The 20250-nt window shown below is 38.5% G+C and overlaps 1 protein-coding gene across 2 annotated transcripts in view; it reads right to left on the minus strand.

The window, feature by feature from the left end:
- Positions 1-20250, minus strand: part of EIPR1 (EARP complex and GARP complex interacting protein 1) — a 73739-nt gene that overhangs the window by 8962 nt on the left and 44527 nt on the right. Inside the window, exons 5-9 of one of the 2 annotated variants that reach the window (XM_064145934.1) lie at positions 13430-13529; positions 8821-8957; positions 5368-5535; positions 4007-4174; positions 3892-3915 (exon numbers count right to left, since the gene is read on the minus strand). In XM_064145934.1, coding sequence (XP_064002004.1) covers positions 3892-3915; positions 4007-4174; positions 5368-5535; positions 8821-8957; positions 13430-13529 — 597 coding nt within the window. The remainder of the gene's footprint in view (positions 1-3891; positions 3916-4006; positions 4175-5367; positions 5536-8820; positions 8958-13429; positions 13530-20250) is intronic. The other variant, XM_064145933.1, reaches the window with a different exon arrangement.

Genomic DNA, 20250 nt, shown 5'->3' on the forward strand with positions numbered 1-20250 from the left:
AATATATATATACACAGACACAACACTTCAGAATATGATTTAATGGCCATGGTAGTGTGGGGTTGGCAGTTGGACTTGATGACCTTAGAGGTCTTTCTCAGCCCAAATTATTTTAATTCTATGAAGGTCAACAAAAGAAATAACACCAAAAAAAAAAATAGACATTTTCACAGCAAAACAGTCTAGGTAGTGGGAAGTGCTGCTGCACTGATTTGGTCCTGTTTCCTATACATCCAAGTAAAGTCTTGAATGTTACTATTCCAAAAATATAAACTATTTAATTTGTTTTGATAGAGTTGATTCCATAGCATAATCCTACGATTTCCAGATTTCCACAAGCAAAATCTCTTGACAGCTGTGTGAAAATGCCCTGAAAGCCTGTCTTATCAAGAAGGTTTGCCAAATCCTATCTGAAGTATCAGGGCAGACAATTCACCCCCCTGAAGTCACGGATACACACACAAGGGTGTTACATTAGAGCATAGAGTTTTGGGTGTATTACCATGAAAAACACATGATTTGCTTATTCAAAAAGTTCCAAACCATAGTTCTAACACAACAACAACAACAACAACAACAACAACAACAACAAAAAGAAAGAAACCACTGCCTCCTACAGCTAATACATTGAAGGAAATCTCTTCTTACAGAGAGGCTGTTCTCTCTGGTCCACTCTGATTGCTGAAGATGTCCTTACACTTCATCACATTAAAAACTTCACCCATGGTGTCAACGTGGACAAGCAGCCAAAAAGCAAAGCCTCAAAGAATAACTCCTTAGTAAGAATCAAATATAGCAACTTATGGTTTCTTGTCTATTTATTACTCATTAATGGATCTTTCACAGAACCACAGAAACATTCAGGTTGGAAAAGACCTTCAGGACATCCAAGTCCAACCAACAACCTACAAGGTTCATCCTACACCATATCCCCAAGCACCACATGCAAACTACTTTTAAACATATCAGGGTTGGTGACTCAACCACCTCGCTCTGCAGCCCATACCAATGCTTGACCACACCTTCTGTGAAAAAAAATGTCCTAATATCTAATCTAAACCTACCCAGTTGCAGAACTTTAAGTTATTTCAAAATAATTTTTTTCAGTTGTGAAACCTGAAAAGCAGGCAGTCACTACAGAAAATCTGTCAAGAATAAACGTGTAAGTAGACTCCTTGTTCTACAGCACAGTTCTACACAGCTGAACAACAAAGAGTTAAACTGCCATATTACTTGCTTTTATCCCCATCCAAGAAACATTTTTTTTTTAAATTAGAACATTTACTCCAAAATATATTAAGGTTATAAAAATTCTTAGCTGTGTAGAATACTACTACAAGGCAACCTTTTCAAAACAAAGGTGGTTTTCCTAAGTTAAAAAAAAAAAACCCACAAACTTTTAAAATATAATTAGTCCACACTCTTCATAATCCACTGAGCAGTTTTTACTAGTTATTTAATTCAGACCATGAAAAAGAGGCTTTTTCCTTTTTCCCACTTGATATTTCAACCTTCTTTTGGTCACTCGAAACTGAAGGTGGCTGGAGATGCTAGTTGTATAGACACCTGCTCTTCTTGGTATATTTCAAGATATAGCAGAAAAAAGACACTATCAGGACTTGTGTGCTATTAAAAGCAAATCAGATGTCCTCCAAAACAGGATAAAAACGGACATCAGGATAATATTAACACTTTGAGAGTGTAGAACATACCTAAGCAAAAACAAATTTAAAAAAAAAAAAAATCACACCATCTCCTGGCCCCAAACACTTCACCAAACCAAAACTTGGGTTTTACAGAAGACACAGTAGCCATGGAATGCTGCAGACTGTTCAAAGAAGTCTCCAGTAGGAAAAAGCATACTAAAGACTAAATATTGGGCACTCGTGATTGACTAACAAGAAGTATTCCCAACAGCTGTTACGCCATGCTTCAGTGGTGCACTCAGAACTAAACAGACATTCATCTGGAAACAATTTAAGGCTGAGGTGCACCTTGCCAACAACCTTTCAGCTCAATGTGTAGCTTGGAGAAAGAAAGAAGGAAGAAAAAACAACCAACTTCTGTAACATTTGCTTAGTACTGTGAAAGCCAATGTGCTTTCCCAGTATTATAGAGCACAGATTAGCAGCTGAAAAGCGTGTATTTAGCAAGGAAATGCAGTGTTGGTACTCCTGTAACCTCTGGGAACAGGTAAGGGCTCTATATTTTTTTTATTATTATTATACAAGTGCTTCATGATGTGGTTGGCATGTGTTATATTTGCTGTATTGCTTTACCTAGTCTTGGCTGCAAACTTTTCTATTCCAGAAACAACCACTCACGTTTTAATGAAGCATTTGCATGGTTTAGCACCAACAGAAATTCAGAATTCCAGATAACTTACTACACAACAGTTAAGAACAGTATTTACTTGTGATGCTATTTATACTAATATATTCCCACCATACATATATAAAAAAGAAGTGTCTTTCTCACTTTCATTATTACTATTTCTCTTCAATCCAGAACGGAATAAAAGAACCAAAAAGTAAGGAACCAAAAGATCACAGTTTAAAATGTTGGAAGTTCAGTTATATGCTAGAATGCAAATACACACCACTGACATGAGCAATTTTCTAGGTACTGAATTTGATACACTTTGATTTTTGAGGCACATCACCAATTGGTTTTAGAAATTTAGAATTAGCATTTCTATATATGGGATGGGTTCCTTGGAAGCCATTTTTTAATATTAAATAAGTCCTTTATGTGAAGCCAAATCATCTGGAGCAAAACTACACCTTCCTTAATAAAATAAAGGTGTAAGAGCAACCTTAAAGATGCAACTGGAGAGCAAGCTAAGCTTTAACTAAAATGTAACGGAATTTTAACTGAAAGATCTAGCCAACACAGCTGAGTAACTGGATCTTTTAAGTTCTTGCCCCTCATCACATTTGACCATTCTTCATTTAAAATGCATTTGAAGTTCTGAAAACAATCTGCCTGTTTCACTGAAGATAGCTTTGTGGTAACAGAAGTAACAAACCAACTGCTCAATGCAGAGATGTTGAATATCCATGTTCTCAGCTGCACGGAAAAGAAAATTACAGACTAAAACTTGTCAGTTTCAAAATACTTCACAGGAGTTTCAGTATCATTATCTTCACTTTGTAAAGAAAGAGTTTGCTGAAGATGACCATATAAGCTGGTCACAAACCTAGAGAGCCTCAGCCCACACTAGACCTACAGGATTCTCTATATGGATATACATATTTATGTATTCATATTAAGGAGTACAAAGAAGAAAAGAACAACAAAGAAGGCAAAAGCAGATGAAAATGGAAGGAAAAATACATTAATTTGGCATTTGTTAACTCTTTCCTGAAAACCCTACTCCTCTCCAAAATCCACGCAAAATGTCTCCTCACACTGCCAGGAGGATGGTGTTTACAAAGGCTTGTAGTAACATGAACTACTGTCTACCAAGACTGCTAAGAAAAAAGTTGTTTTGCCTGAAGTAGGTCTGATGAGTTGCTGGTTTCTACAGCAGTCACCATTATAAGAGAAATTTCCAAAAGAAAAAGTATTTATACTTCTTTAGTCTGAGCTGAGCAAAAGTTCTCCGTTAGACTGGTAATATTTGCTAAAGGTCAGAACACATAGATAGAAAAAGTGAAAAGACAACAGCCAGCTCTCATTTACCCCACATAAGTGCATGTGCTTGACTTCATCCACAGCTCCCCTAAAGTGAATCTTTTCACTGATCCAGTGAATCTCAGGACTGGTCTTCAAGCATCACCATCCCCTTCCTAGCAGTGAACACACAGTGATTGTGCCAACCAGCTTTAGAGAAGGTACTGCACCCAAGATTGAGTAAAGCAGAGTGATGTAGGAATTAGAACTACTTACCTCACAGGCCTGTATACAAAAATCCTAGTCAGCAAAATATAGCAGGTTAACCACTTGCAATGAAATAAAAACCCTAAACTCTAAGCATCTGCATACAACTCAGGAAACATCATACTTCTCTTCTTGATGCTGATCCTCTTGGTCACTCAGTTCATCATCATCTACCATATGTCCAAATGGTTCAGAAGAAATGGATACCATATTAGACAGGATAACTCTGCTATCACTGCTTCCTGTGAGAATCAGCTGATCATGAGAATGATTGTATCTGACATTCCAGACCCTAAAAAAGTCAAAAGAACAAGAAATTATTCATGGCAGGCAGTGCATCAAATGTTAAATGTTGTGGTTTTGTAAAAAGACAGTACTAAACATGGATCTTTGCCTGAGATGTTTTAAGTCCACATAGAAGTGACATGACTCATTCTAAAGACTGTTTTTTGCTACCTTCATCTGACTTTTAAGCTCCTACACCACCTTTTTGCTACGAAGTGTCTTTAAAATTCAAAAAGTAAGGTTCTTTAAAAATTTCCCAAGAACAAAACACACCATTCAGTGGCATCACACCTTGAAGGTACTCACCAATTCATTCCTTAGTATGTCACAGAAAGATTTAAGTTCTAACTACAAACAAATTTCCCCAAAGCAAAATGTGGGTTAGAAATAACCTTTTAAACAAAATCTCACATTCTTAGAGTCAAGTTTAAAATAGACCCTAAACCAAAAGTAGGATTATACTTCTCTTCAATACTCCCATTTTACAAATCAAGATAATTCCAAATGACTTATGGTTCTTGTTTTATTCTTGTTTTTTTCATCTTCTGGTAAAAAAAAAAAAAAATTGCTGTTTAATTCACATCTCAAAGTAGCTTCGGGGTCCAGATTTATCGTGCAAGAATTTCTCCAACCCAAATTTTATAGAACATGAACCACTCAATTTTTAATTAAACACTGCAGCCTCCAAACATCGGACCAGAATCTCTCCTTGCTCTGGACACAGGCCAGAGTGGTAGACAGAAGCTCTAAATACTATCCAAGAGAATGCAATTACTCATTTGCATATTCTGGTGTAAGGGCTATGAAGAGCAGAAGACCAGAGTTGAATTATTGAGCATTTCAACCAGTGTTCAATGGAAGGACAGAGGGCATCTGCTTTTCTGCACATCAAGCTCAACTGGGGAGGACACATCTGTGTCCACACTGGCCTCTACAAGACAAGTTCTCAAAGATGGACCTTATCTCCCCACAGTGTTAACAACTGTTTCTTGCCAGTTAGACCAACATAGTCTAAACTCTTCATTCACAAGCACACAAGGAACATCCACACATTAAAACATTTCCTCCATGAGGAAAAATATTGGTTCATAGTAGCACAAACATAGTTAGTTCACATTGTTCCTAAACAGTAAAATAATTAGCTGAATAAATTAGAGAAGCCATCCACCCACAAAGCAGTATGGAGATAATTTGTTCTACCAGTGGGAATGCTCCTCTAGTGTCTTCACTGGCTCCATGACATTTCTCGTGTCCCAGAATTTCACCTTGCAGTCATCTCCGCAGCTAGCCAGGTAGTACTGTTTATTGGGATTAAAGTCTAGGTCTCGTACCAGCTGTCCATGTGCATTTTCTATGCAATATATCTGTCTGTAAAACACATTAAAAAAATTAAATGGTCTGTAAAGAGCTAACTGCACTCCACTGACAGGAATCTGTTTCCCTGGAAACTTGCATAATCCCCACAGCACCCGCAGTTCTAGAGTTCCCAAGGCTAATGCGTAGTTTAGGAAAATCCCAGCTGTTAACCACAGTGACTTGGATAGATATCTCAGCTTGCTCTGAAGCTTTGCTCTTTTCTTGTTTGCATTAGGGTCATCTGGAGCTAAAAGGAGTGAGCAGTTTCAGACGATTCTAGCACAGCTCTCTGACAACTGTTAGGAAACGTCTGCTACAATGCCACAATATTTTCAGATATTTCCTGAACAGTGAAACTAATTTTGTATTTATGATATCTAGTTCTCCCTTTAAAAAAAATGAGATGCAAGGGATGCAACAGATATGAACAACAGCTTTTTACTATTGCTCTGTTTTGAACTTACCTGGAATTTATCATTTATTTACCACTGGACCTTAAATCACTCAGCCATGCACACTTACCCACCTGGACCACCTCTGGAAACATTTGTAGTTCAAAACATCATGTTCCATCAGCTTGTCTATGGGTCTTCCTTTGTTTCCACTACTGAATTACCAGTTTTCTCTAGCTACCAAAGTTCTGTTTAGATTTGACTTCTACAGTGTTCGATAGAACTTATCAACACTTCATGGCCTGTTTTCTTCTCTTACATGAAGAACACTTCTCTTCAGAAAACAGGCTGACCAAAACTTTGTATTTCTTGTGTTTCACACATGGTTCCCTATCCAGCCCAGAATGATTATGTCTTTTGCTGTTGATATGGAGCTGCTTTGCCTTGTGTCAGATAGGAGAGATTCAAAGCATGTAACACCTATACAAAACCCTATCCTGAAAGCTATGGCAATCACATGGGACAGAGAACACTAGTCAGATATCCAGCATCAAAACCCTTCACAGAAGAATGTTGCTTGCAGTAACAAAAGATTTCTTTCCTCCTTTACTGCACACCTGTCACTGCTCATAGAGATGTGTGTAAAGGCTGAAAAAGAAACACCATTTGCCCATTGTATATTCAATAGTGCTCACCAAAAGAGCCTTTATTCCAGCTTTACTTATTTTTACTTGATCCCTTTCCCTCCCAAATATGAACACACTTTGCTTTCACTCTATCCTACCTACCTGTATGGTAAGATTAAGGCCAGGCAGCATGAACATGTTCTGGCTCACCTTCTCATATTTTGCTTCTTTCAGATTGTTTAAAATCTACTCTGGAAATCGGAATTTTCCTGATGCATTTCTCAGTCAAAATCCATTTAGCTTAGCTGTCTGTCTCATCTGCTTCACAAGCATTTCTCAGATTAAGACTGCTTCCTAAACTAGTCCAGGAATCCTCCCATCAACCTTTCTTTTTCCCCTCCTCTTCTTTGCTATGCCCTATTCTAGCTACTTTTTTAGCATTTCTCCTCTCTTATTCCTTGCTAGTAATAGGGTGCTATACATTTATTCTTTCCTGTTCTAAATTTCCACCCTCATTTTTTGCTTCTTATCCTACCAGAGTTTATACTGTCCTGACTTTAAGCTCCTATTTCTAGAAACTACCAAATATTCCTGCCATTCCAGACGTAATGGCATGTAACCGCAGATGAGTTATTCTTGTACATTTTTTTCAAGTACATTGCAAACAGACCTTTGACATAGTCCTTGAACCAACTTACAAGTGCCAGGCTATCTCCATTTGAGCTTCACTTAAAGTAATTGAAGTGACGGGGTCTGCTTTTACTAACTAAGCTACCCTTTTACTGAGGATCTTGTTAATATCTAGACTATCTTTCACAAAAGTTATCGAAAGCATTCATTCAATGCACAACAGAGGTGCTTCCTCTAATGAGACAGACCATGAAGCAGTCTTTACGGTATCTAGAATGACAGAGTCATTTCAATTGGAAAAGACCTTTAAGATCAAGTCTAATCAGTAGCACATTTCCCCATCTTTTGAAATACCTCCAGGGATGGGGACCCAACCCCCTCCTTAGGAAGCCTGTTGCGGTCTATGATAACACTGCTATATTTAATATTTTCTGCTTCAAAACACAGGCTTAATCTTAAGGTGTGTATGTTAAATGTTAAAAACAGGATGATTACGAAAATATCACAAAGAACCAGCTTGAAAAACTCCTCTTCTCCTTCGACCTTTCTTTCCTGTCTCAAAACATCATTTAAAAGGGTCTTCATAAATGAAAGCATACACACAAATATTAAGTTGGATTTCTATATATCCTTTTGCAAGGCAAAGAACAGGACCTTCAAACCTGATCAGAAGTGCACAGAAGAGTGACTTTTAATTATTATATATTTCCTCAGAGCTTTTGTTTCTTAAATTAAATAAACTATTTTGTCAAAAATACACAAGTCTGGCAAACATAGGAATTTATTGATAGACTCCTGAACTGGCAGAAACCACAGAACCAAATTTAAAGTCATCCCCGCTTTAAGGCAACAAAAATTATTACAAGACATCAGTCTTCTCAATTTAGTGATAAATTACTATGTGCTAAGGGGATAAAGCATATCTTTAAAAAGCTTGCACAGGTTTTAGTAGTCATGGCAACAGATGTGCACAACATCACTTCCTTGCTTATCAAAATCACAAGTGAGCAGGGGAAAAACACCTTATTAGATATATTCAAAGCTTTAATTGATTGGGTTACAATTTTGATAGATTCAGTAGTTTCACCTCACTAGCATACTGCAATCTTTATACAGTCCAGTATGGTGTTTGGTAAAATCAAGAGCGGTAAGTGAACTTAACCTGTGAATTACCTTCAGAGATTAAAGTTACCTTTAAACAGCACACTGAGAAGACAGTTCACTGCGTAGTCAGGACTGTTGTTAAATCATTTTCAGGGTGAATTACAGAACATCTTCACACAGGTATTGTTCAATGCATAAACATATCGTCTTGAGACTAGTACACACTATAATAAAACTCAATATTGGAGCTGGACTTAACTTAAATATCCTTTCCAACCAAGATACTTCTATGATTCTATAACAATGAAGTCAGAACTGAAGCCAAGGCAGGGGACAGGGCTGAGAAAACTCTTTAATAATTTGTGAAGAGATCAGCTATGCAAACCGAATCGTTCATTCTATGAGTGATAGTTTTGCCTCATTTCTGATCTTAAAAAACACCCCCGACACACCGAAAAAAAGAACCAGCTTATGTTAGGAGCAGTGAAAAGTCTCTCTCCAAAGGAGATTATCTTTCTTAGAGAACAAGACTGATTTCTTATTACCTCATGCTTCGTGTATCCCATCCTCGAACAGTGGTATCATTGGCTGTTGCAATCTGTGTACAGTTGTGGTGTGGACTCCATCTTCCAGAAGTAAATTTTAATTGTCCTTTCCCTTCCAAGACTGCAGAACTAGAAAGCTAAAATAATTAAACAAAGCTGGAAATGTTTCTAAACGTTAACACTGAGAAAAAATCAGTTCCACTGAAGACAAGAAAAATTGCACAAAAGCCTACTGCTCCAAGTGTAATAGACTACCAAAATCCTAGGATAAAAATCAGGGCGGGGAAAGCCAGAGCTGATTTTTGTAAGTCACAGAGTAATTTTTAGAAAGATTTATGCAATGCATTCAGAAGTATTAAAAGTACTGAAATAAAGAGTTTAGGATTATTTGTTGAAATAGTAGATAGACAATATGAGCCCAGTGCAGAATTTGTAGCTGCCTTAAGCAGATGAATAAATAAATAAATACATCTAGTCATAAAACTAACTGCATAAGACTGTTTTCCATGTCAAAATGCCAAATTCTATCTGTAGGAACAGAATTATAATGTCAAAGATAAATGTGTATGGCCCCCATGCCTATGCCATCACATACACACCTACTGAAGGAACCCACTGTTCTTAGTGGTACTCTAATAGTAAAAAGTTAGAACTGGCCATTTGTACCATGTACAATGAGGTCTAAGCAGTCTTGTAATGCCAATGTATTTTTCTATTTATGTCAGTTCAAGTTTAGTTAAGCAGTGTGTAAATTTTAGGGTTTTTTCATCTTATCTTCATTTCCCCCCATTTTTAGGTGGAGTTGAAGGATTTCTTGCTATAAAACTTCAAAGGGGAAGTCAATTACTTTGTACTTAATGAATGGTGAAGCTGCAGAGCTGGCAGCTCAATGATGTGCAAACCTGTGTTTGGAACTGTTAATTCTCATAGGCTGTAGATTTGTGATCTAGTAAATAGAAAAGCACCACTAAGAACATTGTATTTAGCATCCAGATTAACAATCTAGAACCTATAACTCTTCCATCACTAGAGGCTATGCTGCCTAAGATGTGTTACTTTCCAAATGTGTTTTTGATTTTTTTTAAGAGGGTAGAATTCCCAGCATGCAGGATCATAATTTGTTCAAGAATTAACAAGTGATATAAAACTGTGATAAAACTCCAGCATGGATCCTTCTCAACTGCAAATACTGTCCAAAAGTAATTTCTACAACTTGCAGATTACTGATACCAAAAAAAGAAAAAATACTGCACAGAAAACTGGATGCAGGATTAAAAAAACACAACACTGCACTGTTTAGTTTTTGACATATGAGATTTCTGGTACAAGAGAAGATGCATCCTGTACTGTTTCTTAACATCATATTTTTTTTAAAAGTCACATATGGATGTCAGATTGGCAATTTATCCTTCCCTTCCAAGTCAGTCTAAAGTATTCAGTGAAATTAAATTTTATCTTTCATTGTATGTATGTCCAACTACACGTACAGCCAAGTTCCAAATCAACTCATGATAATCTAAAAGGAATACAATTAATCATATGCATTTAGAAAAAGACAAATCTCTGCTTCGGGAAAATATAAAGCAAACAGAGAATTGCAGCATCTCCATTTCATTCTGTTGCACTCATCTGTCATTCCAACTATTCTGCATTTTACACAAGGAAGAGTTCTAGTGACCTGGTGACATCTAACCCAAAGTCTGTATACAGAAACACTGTCATAATTCCAGTAGAATCTACCCACCCACACGTCATAGATTGGTTGGGCTTCTCTTGGGTTCATATAATTATCATAAATGGCAAAGAATGGCCAATTTAATTGCAGAAAGTAATGATGCAGGGAACGTAAGATCAGTTTCACCCCAGAAGGTAATGTCTTCAAAACAGTAATAAAAGAAGTTATCAAAATAACAGAAGAAGTTTGGACTCAGTGATCTTTGGAGGTCCCTTCTAACCTGTGATGTTCTGTGATTCTGTGTGATTTGCAGAATGTTGTGGTTTGCAAGTCAGTAAGAGATCCTGCTATTTAATATTCCTGTATTAAATACTCTAAGGAAGAAAAAAATCTAGCAAAAACTCTTGAAATGAGAAAAAGAACAAAACAATGAAACCAATTAAAAAAACAAAAATCACAAAACACCACCACCTACATAACAAAACACAACAGAGCAGAAAGCTCACAGAACTATACTATGTTAATGTTAGTAAATACTTCTTATGACAGGTTGACCAGATAATTCAGAGAATTAACACGACAATCACTTTATTACAAAGAAGCTCTGACAAGATGAGGAACTATAAGGCGTAAGAAGTTTCATGTTAACGTAAGGAGGAATTTTTTCACTGTGAGCTTGACAGAACACTGGAACAGGCTGCCCAGCGGGTTTATGAAGTCTCCCTCTCCCACATGGAGATGTTCTGTGTGACCTGGTATAGGTGATCCTGCTCTGGCAGGAGGGTTGGACTAGATGGTCTTTTAAGGTCCCTTTCAGCCCCTGACATTCTGTGATTCTGTGAACTTTAAACTTCTTCAGGCTAATTCTAATTAGACAATGTGACTTGCAGCTCCCAGGCTGAAAGGAGATGCACTCAATAAAGGACTGAAGTTTTGTTCAAAGTAGACAAGCATATCCCAATTCTAGCAATGCGAGGAAAAGAAACTGGAAACCATGTTTACACTCACAAATGCAATATGAAAATGAGGTTAGTTTTGAGCAATAGTAAAAGGAAGATGTAACATGCAAAGGTTTAGTAAATAAATCCCAAGAACAATAAAATGAGAGGAAAACAAACAAAAAATTGCATTCATTACAAGATTCCCCACATGACTCTTGAGAGACTGGAACAGCAGCATTCCAAAGAAAATCATACTCCAGAGTCACTGGGAAGAAATTTGAGATGGTTATAAGAAAGTAGTTGTGACCGTGAAAAAAGTAATTAACAGTCAAAATAACTTTAGCAAGAGAGGACAGAGTTGCCCAAAGACAGAAAGGAGGAGAAAAGGAAAATGCTAAGGAGTCTAGCAGCACTTCAAAGAGACATGACAAGCTATAGCATGGAAGCAACACCACCTCAAAAACTAGTTTTTCATAAAGTTTAAAAAAAAACATATCCCAAAATACCTGTGTTATGCAGGCCTCAGAAAAGAAAGAACACAGGAGTAATGCAAAACCAGCAGACATAATACCACAGACAAGCTCCTAGAAACTTGCCTTCAGAAACCCTCATCAGTTTCATAAGAATTAATGATACTTTAAAGTGGGTTTGGAAGGTAGCTAAACACTGATTTGAATTCCAGGTGAAAAGACCTGAACTTTCCTCATCTAGTGAAGGAACCCAAAGACCTTAATTATGAACATAAACAATTACACCGTATCACATTACACTGATACAAACCCAAGCAAAATAATAACTTGAGACATCTATTTGGACCCGGTCAGATGGTACAACAGCAAAGTTGATGGACACAACATCTTGACTCTTTAAAGCAACTGACAATTGAAAAATGCAATCCTACAGCATCCAAGAAAAGAAACTAAGTCTGAAGAAGCTGACCTGAGTTTGTTCAAGAAGTGTCAACAGATCAAATGAATACTAATATCCGTGACATAATCAATTTGCATTTTTAATGGCAGACAATGACCTAAATGGCACTATACAGAGCCAAAGTGTAGTTGCTGTCTACAACCACCTGAGGGGTGGTTGTGGCCAGGAGGAGGTTGCTCTCTTCTCTCAGGTGGCCAGCACCAGAACGAGAGGACACAGCCTCAGGCTGCGCCAGGGGAAATTCAGGCTCGAGGTGAGGAGAAAGTTCTTCACTGAGAGAGTCATTGGACACTGGAATGGGCTGCCCGGGGAGATGGTGGAGTTGCCCTCCCTTGGGCTGTTCAAGGCAAGGTTGGACGTGGCACTTGGTGCCATGGTCTAGCCTTGAGCTCTGTGGTAAAGGGTTGGACTTGATGATCTGTGAGGTCTCTTCCAGCCCTGATGATACTGTGATACTGTGAAACACAATCTATGTAATGATATAAACAAATATTTTCTCATTTTTCTATAGGAGGTGGCAAAACCAAACAGAAATCTGTTACTCATACCTTTTTACTCATGTTCCAGACATGAAGGTTTTAAATGAGTGACATCATCTGAACAGACAATATAGTACTAAATTAAATGAACACTGAGAACTCAAAGCAGTGCATAGTAAACAGAAATGTATACTCATCTGTAAATTAAATGGAGGGTTGCATGGTATTAACCAACATGAGTCAATATCCTATTATCTGAATTCAATAACCCTTGGCATTGCCCATCACCACTTCATCCCTAGCACGCATTTATCGGATTAGCGTTATTTTAGATTACCCACTGTAAAACTGGTAAGAAAGGAGAAGTCTAGAAAAAGGAAAATACCAGCCATTAACAACAGATACAAAATACCACGTTTAAACATTCATATTCAAGAAAACTGGTAATCATTTTCCCCACCCACACTGAAGGCAACAGGGTATTTTTGAAGGAGCAGTTAAAAGATTACCAAATTCTGTGCTAGTGAATGTTGCTGTCTGTACTATAGTCAAGTAGCAGTGATGTGCTAAAAAAAAAGTCTTACCACAGCTTTGTCTGAACTTTCCTGCAAATCCCACAATAATATGTTATTATCAGCCAGCGAAATAATTTTTTTTCCATCTCCCATTGGTTCCCACATAACACTGTAAAAGAGAAAATGGAAAAAAATAAACACAACTTAACATTAGAATCAATCAGAATTTCCACTGGGAAGGCATTCAAACTCTGCAGATCCAATCTACCAGAACATTAAATCTTGAGTACTGTCACACCTTGAGTACTGTCTTCAATTTTGAGCCTGTTGTTGAGGGCAACAAAGCTGGTGAAGAAGTCAAGAGAAAAGGTCTTGTGAGGAGCACCTGTGGAAACTGGGATTGTTTAGCATGCAGAAAGGAGGCTGAGAGGAGACCTTCTGGCTCTATACAATTCCCTGGGAAGAGGATGGAGCCAGGTGGGCATTAGTCTCTTCTCCCAAGTAACAAGTGATAGGACAAGAGGAAACCACATCAAGCTGTGCCAGGGGAGGTGCAGGTTGAATGTGAAAAGAACCTTGCTGACTAAAAGGGTTCTCAAAGTCTGGAACAGGCTTCCCAAGGGAGATGATTAATCCCTGCGGCTGGAGGTGTTTCAGAGGCAGAGAGGTGTTGATGAGGGACGTGATTTAGCACAAGGCTCAGTGAAGTTGGACTTGATGTTAAAGGACTTCTTTATCAAAACAATTATGTGAATCTATGATTCTGTTCAATATCTTTATTGATGATCTGGACGAGGGGATTGAGTCCTGCATCAGTAAGTTTGCAGATGACACCAAGCTAGGAGCAGGTGTTGATCTGTTGGAAGGTAGGAGAGCCCTGCAGAGGTACCTGGACAGGCTGGATGAGTGGGCAGAGGCCAACAAGATGACATGTAACAAGGCCAAGTGCATCTTGAAGGTCTCTTCCAACTTGGTTGATTCTATGATTCTAAACTGTATCCCATATGGTTTCCTTCAGCTGAAATCCACTACATATTTTTAAGTGTGAAACCTGCCATTAACTAGCAACTTAATTTTAACACATGCTATACAATCATTACTGCAGCATCAGTTAATTAAAAGTGACGATACCAAACACAGGAATCTTATGGAATCTTTTAGTAAGTGCGCATTTACATTTTTTATTATTGTCTTCTGATATCCTGTCCAAACCTATCAAAGAAAGGAATGTCATCCAGCTTCCCTAAATACTAACCTAACTGAAAGAAATCTTCAAAATCCTTCCTCCATTTATCATCCACCTTACATGCACAAGTGACCACAGAAAGCAAACAGTGAAATGTGCAGCACATAACAGTATGCCTAAAAGAGTAATACTTTGTCACTTGATGCAAACAGCACTCAATACTGAAAACTTCTAAAAGAAACTTGTGCAGCCTCTCAATGATCTCATAGTTTACAATACAGCTGAATGCAATGATCACAACTTCAGTATCAACTGCTACACAGAGGAAACTCTTCCCCATCTTTAAGTTTCTGTTTAAGTTAAAGGCATCTGATATTTTGTTCTCATTCTTAGTGAATATATATGAAGTATCTCTTGAGGTCTGTCAGAAGTCCATCACTAGACATAAGTTTAAGTTTATTTAGCTTTTAGCAGGAATCAATTCAGTATCTGGATCAAAGAGTTCATAGGAAAGACAGTTGCCTGGGTAGATGCTGGCTTAGGCAAAGGAGCCCAACATTAGGCAGCCAATAGCTGCCTTCCTAAGTTGGTGCTGCACACTATGCATGCTCACATTTTATTGCAAAATTTGCATTACTCCTACCTTCCCAAGACAGCGAGTGTGACCTGGCTGGTCTCGGATATCAGATACTACATTAGATGCCATAGTTATAGACAAATCTGCCTTGACTGATTAACCCTTTAAGAGCTCCTCCAGCCAGAGATCAATAATCTTTATGCTTGTTGATGTATTTGCTGTACAAGCTAGACTGGAAGCACTTCCTTTTATGTTTTCAAAAGTAGGAGGAAATTTCAGATCTTTGAGTGTCACTGAGCTTCAGGATAAAGAATTCTAATAGCTGAATATACTGTGCTAATTAGAGCAAATTATAACCCACCTGACATACCTCAGAATGAAAAGGCCTCTCCATATTCACTCTGTCCGTGTGAGATACCCATTTTGCTTCTATTTCATCTGTCTTTTATCAAAGTTCATTGTTTCATGGGTGTGGTTGGAGTGACCACTTAGATTTCATAGGCTAAGTGAAGGTTATTCAATTCATTTTTTTTAACACATTCAGCTGTATTCTGTAGTCACAACAATGTTAAACACACAATACCATGGAGAATGGGAGGGAATACTGCCAAGTGTGTGGGGGGAGCAACAACAACAAACAAAAAAAGGCTTGTCAAGGCAAGATAGAAATTTTAGAAAGGCTTACGTTTTCATTGAGAACCAGAGCTGGTGATAATCCTTACAAGAGGAAAGCAGATAAACAAGGCAATACTGTTTCCCTGAGCGTGCCAACAGTTGCTAATGCTTCCAGTTTGCAGAACTGGACAAGAAGATTGTCAGATTCACAGCTGCCACTCAGAAACTGAGTGTCAACTTCACAGCTGCTCTTTAGGCAATCTATAAACAGCAAACAAGCAATTATATTTGTTGCCTTTTACCCTGTTTTGTTATCATCTGACTTCCAATGCTTCAAATCAGCTGCTAGGTGGGGGAGGGGATTTTTTTAAAATAGCCTACAGAGAATATTTGCCTAGTAAAAAGAGAATTTCAAATATTCACTCAAATGCATACATGAAAGGACCCTATTATCTGTGGTTTGTGCTGAAAAGATAGTTAACACCATCATTTATTAACATACTGAGCTTTTAAAATGAACAATTCAAAGTTCTCCATTATAGACTAAAGAAGAATAAAGCAACATGCAAAGGCTTTCATAGATGTGAACTGCAGTCAGCCACAACGTGTTGGACAAAGAAAGCATTAACTACTGCTTAACCATAATTATTGAAGTGACAACCATTTATTTCTATAAGTGGAAACATTGTGCTTGACTGAAAATTCTCATGCATGGCAAAATGGAAAATATATCCAAACATTTGGTAGCTGGGCAGAATATCCTGCAGCCTCAATGCAGCCCATCACAGAAGTTTGTGTTTTAGGACTCAAAAATCCTGCCTTATCTGCAGCACAGCAATTCAAATTCTGAGGTGACTCTGATAATCAGGTGATTAGGACATCATTCCAAAAGGAAATAAAAGACTGAACAACCTGGAACCCACAATTCTTACTGCTTACAGAAGTGCTCTATGGAGGGGGTCACATTTTGTAGTGTGTGGAAGACCATCACACAAGAAGCACCTTTAAGTTATTTTCAGCCACCGAGGGGCATTTTTTTGTCCAGCTCCTAAAGACACAATAAAACAATAACCATAGCTTTGTAAAATACACTGAAAGTTAAAATTAAGTTATTTTGGGTGCTGTTTTAGGTGAGAGACTTCTGAGAAGAATGAGAAATGAAGTTAAAGATTATTTTGGACAAGGGTCCTAAGGACAGCAGGGTTTTACTCTGACTCCTGAATTATTATATGCAGGAAAATGAAACTGCTGTACAACAGAATACAAATGTCACCCAATGTGGAAACAACACATTAAAAAACACCTCTACAATGTTTTTAATTATGTTTTCCTTAAATTATCAAACTACAAATGTTGACAACCCCCTAAAGTCTTACTGGGAAATTAAAAAAAAAGAAAGGTCATAGATGATATTTCTGTTTACTTCATTGCATCTTCTTGTCTTTGCTGCAGCTGCAATTAAACGCCCTTAGAGGCAGAGAAATAATTCAGACTCTTGCTTTGTGGGCCAAACTTCAGCATCGAAAAGGTGTTTATGTGCATGCAAACACAATAAAGCCAGCCTGAACCCTAGGAGTTCACAATCTAACAGGAAGCATGGTAGGGAATTTGTTACAAGAAAGCAAGATGCAGGACTCACTGATTTTCAGTAGGAGCTCCTATAACATCCTTTTCGTAGAATAACAATACAAGTCCCGTTCAACTACTCATGATTTAAAGTGATGACCAACAGATAAACACCTCCAAGGTGCAAAAATGCACTGCTTTGTCAGTACACTGTAAGGTACCTCTTGAACTCAACACAACAGAAGTACTTCACTAAGTATGAAGACGTGTACCTGCTTGGAGGATATGCAGGTAATATTACAAAGGCAAATCCTTTTAGCAGTTGTAGGAAAAACTCACTGAGAAGCTGAAATCTATTAATTAATATCAAAAAGAATCAATTGACAACATGTTTTGGACAAGAAACCTGGCCAAAAAGTCCAGCAAGAACTGTTTGAAAATGTATATGCAGTTTAAAGATCAACATGAACATTAGAAGTTGTTTTCATCTTTTTGTAACAGCAACAGGGAAAAAAATAAGCTTCAAAGTAGCAGTAACACATTTCCTGTAAGCAGATACTGATGACAGGTTAGTGTCACCCAGAGCACACTGTTATGGACCATGAACACCACATGTAGAAGAACAGAAGCCCCCAGCATGTATGAGTTTCTTCAATGACATTGAAGGAGGAAGGAAAACTGTGTGTAAAGCCAGGGTCTATTTCCAAAGCAGATGGACAGAAGTCATGTAACTGCTATCATTCTATAATATACTGTTCATGGAGCAGCTGCTGCATGGACACCACTTCCTTTTAGTTGCTTGAACAGGGCTTAAAACTGCCCATAGTGGATATGTGAGAAGTCATGACAAACAAGTGACTCCTCAAAGATCAGTGAAGCAGCCAGCCTAGGAACAACTCTTTAGTGGCATGAACACCTGGCAGGAAAGCAAACAGATAGCTGACAGGTCAGAGTCCTTTGCAGCTTCTAGATGTCATACAACACCACCAGTTTTCTCCATATAAAACATACAGACTAGGGGTTCTTGAAAGAAGCTCGTTTGTGGAACAGATGGAGTGGGCAAACTATCTCTGCAAATCCATTTGAGGGGAAATACAGATTTGTTTTTGGGGGGAAACAATCTGAGGGCTTTCATATAGAATCACAGAATCATTTCAGATGGAAAAGTCCTGTTCAATATCTTTATTGATGATCTGAATGCAGCATCAGTGAGTTTGCAGATGATACCAAGCTAGGAGCAGGTGTTGGTCTGTTGGAGGTTAAGAGAGTCCTGCAAAGGGATCTTGACAGGCTAGAGACAGGTGGGCAGAAGCAAATGGGATGAGATTTAACAAGGCCAAGAGCAGGGTTCTGCACTTTGGCCACAACAACCCCACACAGCACTACAGGCTGGGGACAGAGTGGCTGGAGAGCAGATAGGCAGAAAGAGACCTAGGGGTACTGGTAGACAGTAGGCTGAAGATGAGCCAGCAGTGTGCCCAGGTGGCCAGGAGAGCCAATGGCATCCCTGCCTGCATCAGGAGCAGTGTGGCCAGTAGGACAAGGGAGGTTATTCTTCCCCTGTACTCAGCACTGGTCAGGCCACACCTTGAGTACTTTGCCCAGTTCTGGGCTCTTCAATTGAAGAGAGATATTGGGATACTGGAACATGTCCAGAGAAGGGGAACAAAGCTGGTGAGGGGCCTGGAACACAAACCCTATGAAGAGAGGATGAGGGAGCTGGGGTTGTTTAGCCTGGAGAAGAGGAAGCTCAGGGGTGACCTCATTGCTGTCTACAACTATCTGAAGGGAGGTTGTAGCCAGGTGGGGGTTGGCCTCTTCTCCCAGGCAACCAGCAACAGAACAGGAGGACACAGACTCAAGTTGTGCCAGGGTAGGTATAGGCTGGATGTTAGGAGGAAGTTCTTCACAGAGAGAGTGATTTGCCATTGGAATGGGCTGCCCAGGGAGGTGGTGGAGTCGCCATCCCTGGGGGTCTTCAAGAAAAGACTGGATGAGGCACTTAGTGCCATAGTCTAGTTGATTGGATAGGGCTGTGTGATAGGTTGGACTGGATGATGTGGGAGATCTCTTCCAACCTAGCTGATCCTATGACTATTGAATCCACTTATCTGAGTTTACAATACAGTATTTTTCAAGAGATGACACCATCAATATAGCATATCCTGCTGTTTCTAACTAATAGCATCTGCATGGTTGAGCAGGATGGAGGGAAAAAAAAACAACACCTAAACACGAATAGCCCTCTGAAGACAATTCTCCAATGATTTGAAAAATGTGCCTAAGAAGAAAATTATGGTTACCCAGGATCTGCATTGCTGGCTGAGGAAAATTACAGCCCCTTCTGTTCAAAACAATGGTAAAACTAAGAATGATCTAGGTTTACCTGGCACTGAACATTCTTAACACTGCTAATCCAGTGACTATGGATACTGGAGGAATTTGAAGAATTATTGATTGTAAGAAGTGACTGGGACTCCAGCCAGTGTGGCTTCAAAGCAGAACTTCTTCATCACCACTGCCTGAGACTGACCACTAGTCTGGATAGACTGTAGGGTGCTACAGGACAGCCCTTGAGTTCTCAGATATATTTTAACTCATAGGTGTACTTAACCACAGGTTTTCATCAAACAGGCATCCGAAAGATATTTCAATACCATGAATTTTTAACTGCTAAGCAAGTATCAGCAATATTCCTTTCTTCAAAATCACCCCAGAACATTGTGCTAGGAATGAATCCTACCCTGAGGAACAAATATTCTAAATAATGAATCCTTAATAGCGTATTGGAGAGCAAACTGCAGTCCGAGACTGAGAGAACAGAGACACCTGTTCAAAGCTAGTTCTCTGTGTATATTGACAATTTCCCTGCATAACTACTTTTTTTTCCAATTCAGAAACATTAAAAAATGGTGTTGCAAACTAACCTTTTAAGCAATTCAATAA

The sequence above is a fragment of the Pogoniulus pusillus genome, chromosome 7 (genome assembly GCF_015220805.1).
Source record: "Pogoniulus pusillus isolate bPogPus1 chromosome 7, bPogPus1.pri, whole genome shotgun sequence".
Taxonomy (NCBI): Eukaryota; Metazoa; Chordata; class Aves; order Piciformes; family Lybiidae; genus Pogoniulus; species Pogoniulus pusillus.